The 4,389-nt window shown below is 37.8% G+C and overlaps 1 protein-coding gene across 1 annotated transcript; it reads left to right on the top strand.

Moving 5' to 3' along the window:
* Nucleotides 1–390: 390 nt before the first annotated feature.
* Nucleotides 391–3,954, top strand: LOC143564863 (receptor-like protein 4). The gene is made up of 9 exons (XM_077052009.1): nucleotides 391–736; nucleotides 923–1,996; nucleotides 2,102–2,252; nucleotides 2,334–2,405; nucleotides 2,499–2,567; nucleotides 2,671–2,739; nucleotides 2,835–2,912; nucleotides 3,416–3,612; nucleotides 3,687–3,954. The coding sequence occupies exons 1-9, from the start codon at nucleotides 670–672 to the stop codon at nucleotides 3,791–3,793; spliced, it is 1,884 nt and encodes a 627-aa protein (XP_076908124.1). The 5' UTR covers nucleotides 391–669; the 3' UTR covers nucleotides 3,794–3,954.
* Nucleotides 3,955–4,389: the final 435 nt, after the last annotated feature.

Raw genomic sequence — 4,389 nt, 5'->3', positions numbered from 1 at the left:
AATAGTTGATCTTCTTAATGTCCATGAGCACATTCCGGAAAAAGATGGTTCAATATAATGTTTTGGTTGGCTGCTGGAATTTATAGCCTGCACGTAACAACTTTTTGTTTTCGAATATTCCCATAAGGACCAACAAGGTTATCGATGAGATCAAGTCGATGGTGTATCTTTGGATAAAAACTAGATCGTAGATTTTGAACTTAGATTGGGACAAACAAAGAAACTTTGATTTGTAATTCTGTTTTTGTTGCTGTATTCGTGCCCTGCTCGCTAGCTTCTTGTTAGCAGGTTAGTTGACCGTTTATTGTTAATAAAATTTTCCGAAAAAAAATATAACATAGACTGAGCTAAAAAGTCAAAACGATCTTTTCATTTACCCAAACCAAACCAACCCGAACCGAAAAATATATATATATATATTATATAAACTAATTTCGAACACAAAATATTTCACACCCACTATCACACATACCCATAATACACTAACTCGAGTACATTTGTTTTCATTCTCATGGTGCATAATTTAATCAAAACTAGACAACTACAAGTCACGAGTCCACCTAAACTCTTTTAATATTCTGACTCCATTACATTCCATTCATATCATCATCAATCCATCATTTAATCACCACACACCACCACCACCACCACCACCATCTCCGCCGCGCCATGCCGCCGCTCACCGCCTTCCTCCTCCTCTCATTTCTTCTCCATCCATCAACTTCCTTTCCCTACGGTATCACCGCAGGCTCATACTAATAAACTCTAGTCTGATAATATAGTCCGGTACAATAGTACACTTATATATAATAATAATAATATAACTAATCATTAACTCTTATCTATGACTTTTTAACTAACTTTCTTGAAAGGCGCAGAGTACATGAATTTATTTTAACTTTGTCTGTATTATTATTTACAGACACGGAGTACCACATCAACTGCGGCAGCACCACCACCTCCACCGACGAATTCAACACCACGTGGCTATCCGATCGGTTCTACACGTCCGGTTTACCCGGCCTAGTGTCAGAACCGCTTCGGTTCCACTCGTTCCACGAGAAAACACTTAGATACTTCCCAGTTTCATCTGGGAAAAAAAACTGCTACAATATCCCTGGCGGAAGCTCAGTTCCGTCAAAAACAGAGCTTCTGCCAGGAAGATATTACTTGAGGACGTTTACCGTGTACGACAACTACAACGGTAAACGTCACTCGCCGAGCTTTGACCTGTCAGTCGAAGGCACGTTAGTGTTCTCATGGCGCTCGCCATGGGAACACGACGGGGTTTATACGGATATTATATTTAACACGTCGGACGGTCAGGCCGACGTGTGTTTTTATAGTATCGCCACGGATTCTCCCGTGATAAGCTCACTCGAGCTTATCCGGATTGAACCGGATTCATACTCGTACGAATCCGGTTCAGGTTCCGGTTCGACCGGAACTGACTCGACCATTCTGGTGAATTATGGTCGAGTCAGTTGCGGGTCGAACCGGTGGGGCCCTGGGGTTGATGTTTTCGGTCGGGCATGGGAGCCTGACCGAAAATATCGGTCTAGGAACTCGGTTGGGATTAAATCCGTTACCGCGGTTAGAAATGTGAAGAACTCGGGGATTAGCCCGAATTACTTTCCGTCGAAATTGTATGATTCGGCGGTTACATTAACCGGAAAGGGGGATTTGGAGTACGAATTGCCGGTTGACGCGAAACTCGATTATTTGGTGTGGCTGCACTTTGCGGAGATTGATGTGAGTGTGAATCGAAAGGAGAAACGCGTGTTTGACGTTTATATTAACGACATAAACGTGACTCGAATCGATATATTCAAAGAAGTTGGGGGTTTTGCAGCTTATAGCTATCATTATGTAGCTAGGAATTTGAGTGGTTCGCCGTTGACGGTTAAGCTCGTTCGTGTCGTTGGATCACCGTTGATTTGTGGGCTCGAGAATTACGCGATTGTTCCGGTTGAAATCATGACAGTGCCTGATCAAGGTATTGTTAGTTGTAACAACCTTAACAGAATCAGTTACATATATAACTGCCTTTGACTTTAACTTTGACTATGGCTTTTGACTTAATAAACTTGCAATATTGCAGCTATTGCTATGCGCGCGTTAAAGGAATCGTTACGTGTACCCGAAAGAATGGGATGGAATGGTGACCCGTGTGCGCCTACAAATTGGGATACTTGGGAAGGTGTTACTTGTCATCCTAATAAGAATGAATCCGCGCTTGTGATCGTTCATATGTAAGTATTCGTGTTATGTTATTGCGAAAAATGTAACAATTTAAGTAATTATTTATTGTTAATGTTTATGCTTGCTTATAGAGATCTTGGAAACCAAGGTTTAAAAGGCTACATTAGTGATAAAATTGTTCTCTTGACTAATTTAGTAACCTTGTAAGTAACCAAGTATCATCTCCCTGCTTATATTGTGTCGAACATAAACGTGCGCGTTATAACCATTTTGTGTTTATTATATTTTAACTGTAGGAACTTTAGTTCTAACGCGTTAGGAGGTACTATACCCGCAGGATTGGGGCAAAGTTCTCTTAAGAAACTGTAAGAATTATTACCGACGAAAGTTTTTTTTTTTTTTTACTTAATTTTGCATTTTAATATATATGGCGTTGATGTTGTCGTGCTATTTTGACGAATAATGTAGGGATTTGTCGAATAATCAGATTTCCGGGTCCATACCGTTTAGTTTAAGTTCTTCAAATCTACAACTTGTGTAAGCTATATACTATACCAGTTATTAACATTTATATTTAGTTACTTGAAGAAACTCCATCTATGTTTATGTTTATGTGTTTATGCGATTCTCAGTCTCTTAAACGATAACAAACTGGAAGGACAAGTGCCGGAAGAGCTTTACGCGATTAGTTTTCATGGCGGAGCTATTGAGTATGTCACATTTCACTTCTTTTTTATTACCATTATATACACATCAATACCTGATAAGTAACTTGTTGCGTTACGCGCCACAATTCTGTTTGCCCAAAATTCTTTTTTCCCGTTTCCCTGATTTCACTTGCGCGTATACGTAGTAATAAAACATAATACATTAAATATATTAAATTAAATATAGTAACTTGTGTAAGATATTTGGCTTAAATATGCTAAGTTAAGTCATATCTTTTTTTGTTAGAATGACGGCTTTTTTGTGGTTTTGGCCATCGCACTCCCCAAATTGGAGAGTCATGTTACTCTACACTGACCAGATTATGTTGTCTTAACCGGGCCCACGCTGGCTTCAGAGTTTGGCTTGGGCTTTCCAGTCATATCTTATTTCAAAATATCGTTTTACAGTTTCTAAATATTCATTAAGTACTATATAATATTTCCTATATTCAACCAGTGTAATACACGAGTTTCTAACATAGTTTGATAATATAACCATTACGCAGTCTTTCCGGTAACAAAAGGTTATGTGGAGTACCTTCTTTACCCAACTGCGCCATATTCAGTGGCATGTCACACGGTGGTAAAATTGCAGTCGGGATATCATGCGGTATCATCTTTCTACTGGTGGTGGTGTTAATATTTATCTGCATTAGAAGACGACGCAACGATTATGACTTTGCTCATCCACACGAGTTAGTGTGTAAGTAGAACTATTATTCTCATGTTTTCTTTTTTCTAAGCACTTTAGATTTTGACATGTTTTTTCTTTTTCAGCTCTTTCTTCTAAGAAGAACAAATATCATACGCAAAAATCGTTAATGGCTCTTGAAATGGAGAGCGAACATGCCAAGGGGTTCATACCGAGTTATAGTTCAAATTAAGTTGACCCTTTTAGTCGAAGAAAGCGGTGCAGGGTGCGAGTTTAGCCAACAAATGGGTTTAAACAAAATGTAAATAGAATGCAAGGTATATTATTTTCTCAATATAAGAAATTTTTGGCATACAAATATAGTGATATACTACCCACATTTTATTCTAGTTTAGAACATTTAACATTTTTCTTTGTGTTATGGTTGAAGTTCTCTGAATCGTCACGATCCTGTTTTTGTGGTTGTCGGTCTGGCCAACGTTTTGGAACTCGAATCTAGCCGTGTAAAGTGTAAACTGAACTGGCTTCAACCTTTTATATTTTTGGAATAAGAGAGTTCATTTTCGGATTATGAGAAAGATTTTTAATATTTTATTGTTTGGATTTTACTGAATATCAGTAAAATGTTGGATAATATATTAAGAATAGATTTTTTTTTCAAAGATCAATAAAACTTAAAATTAAAAAGAATACATAAACCTTCTAGCCTAAAACATAATTAATATTATTTGGTCTGGATCAAGTTAATTGTGAACATGCTTGAAAATAAGAGGCCTGGTCCAACTTGGGCCTATCAATGGAAAGAAAATTAAAAGCTAAAAACAAAAT

The sequence above is a fragment of the Bidens hawaiensis genome, unplaced genomic scaffold (genome assembly GCF_021521415.1).
Source record: "Bidens hawaiensis isolate Kalapana, Puna unplaced genomic scaffold, B.hawaiensis_p1.1 tig00022167_1, whole genome shotgun sequence".
Lineage (NCBI taxonomy): Eukaryota > Viridiplantae > Streptophyta > Magnoliopsida > Asterales > Asteraceae > Bidens > Bidens hawaiensis.
Note: the sequence above shows the minus strand (reverse complement) of the source record. Positions and strands in the feature narration are given on the sequence as shown.

What these genes read in the sequence shown, in the direction of transcription:
- LOC143564863 (XM_077052009.1), top strand. Translation starts at nt 670, where the DNA reads ATGCCGCCGCTCACCGCCTTCCTCCTCCTCTCATTTCTTCTCCATCCA. An exon ending in ATCAACTTCCTTTCCCTACG is followed by an intron (nt 737 to 922) that starts GTATCACCGCAG and finishes TATTATTTACAG; the next exon opens with ACACGGAGTACCACATCAAC. An exon ending in GCGCTTGTGATCGTTCATAT is followed by an intron (nt 2,253 to 2,333) that starts GTAAGTATTCGT and finishes GCTTGCTTATAG; the next exon opens with AGATCTTGGAAACCAAGGTT.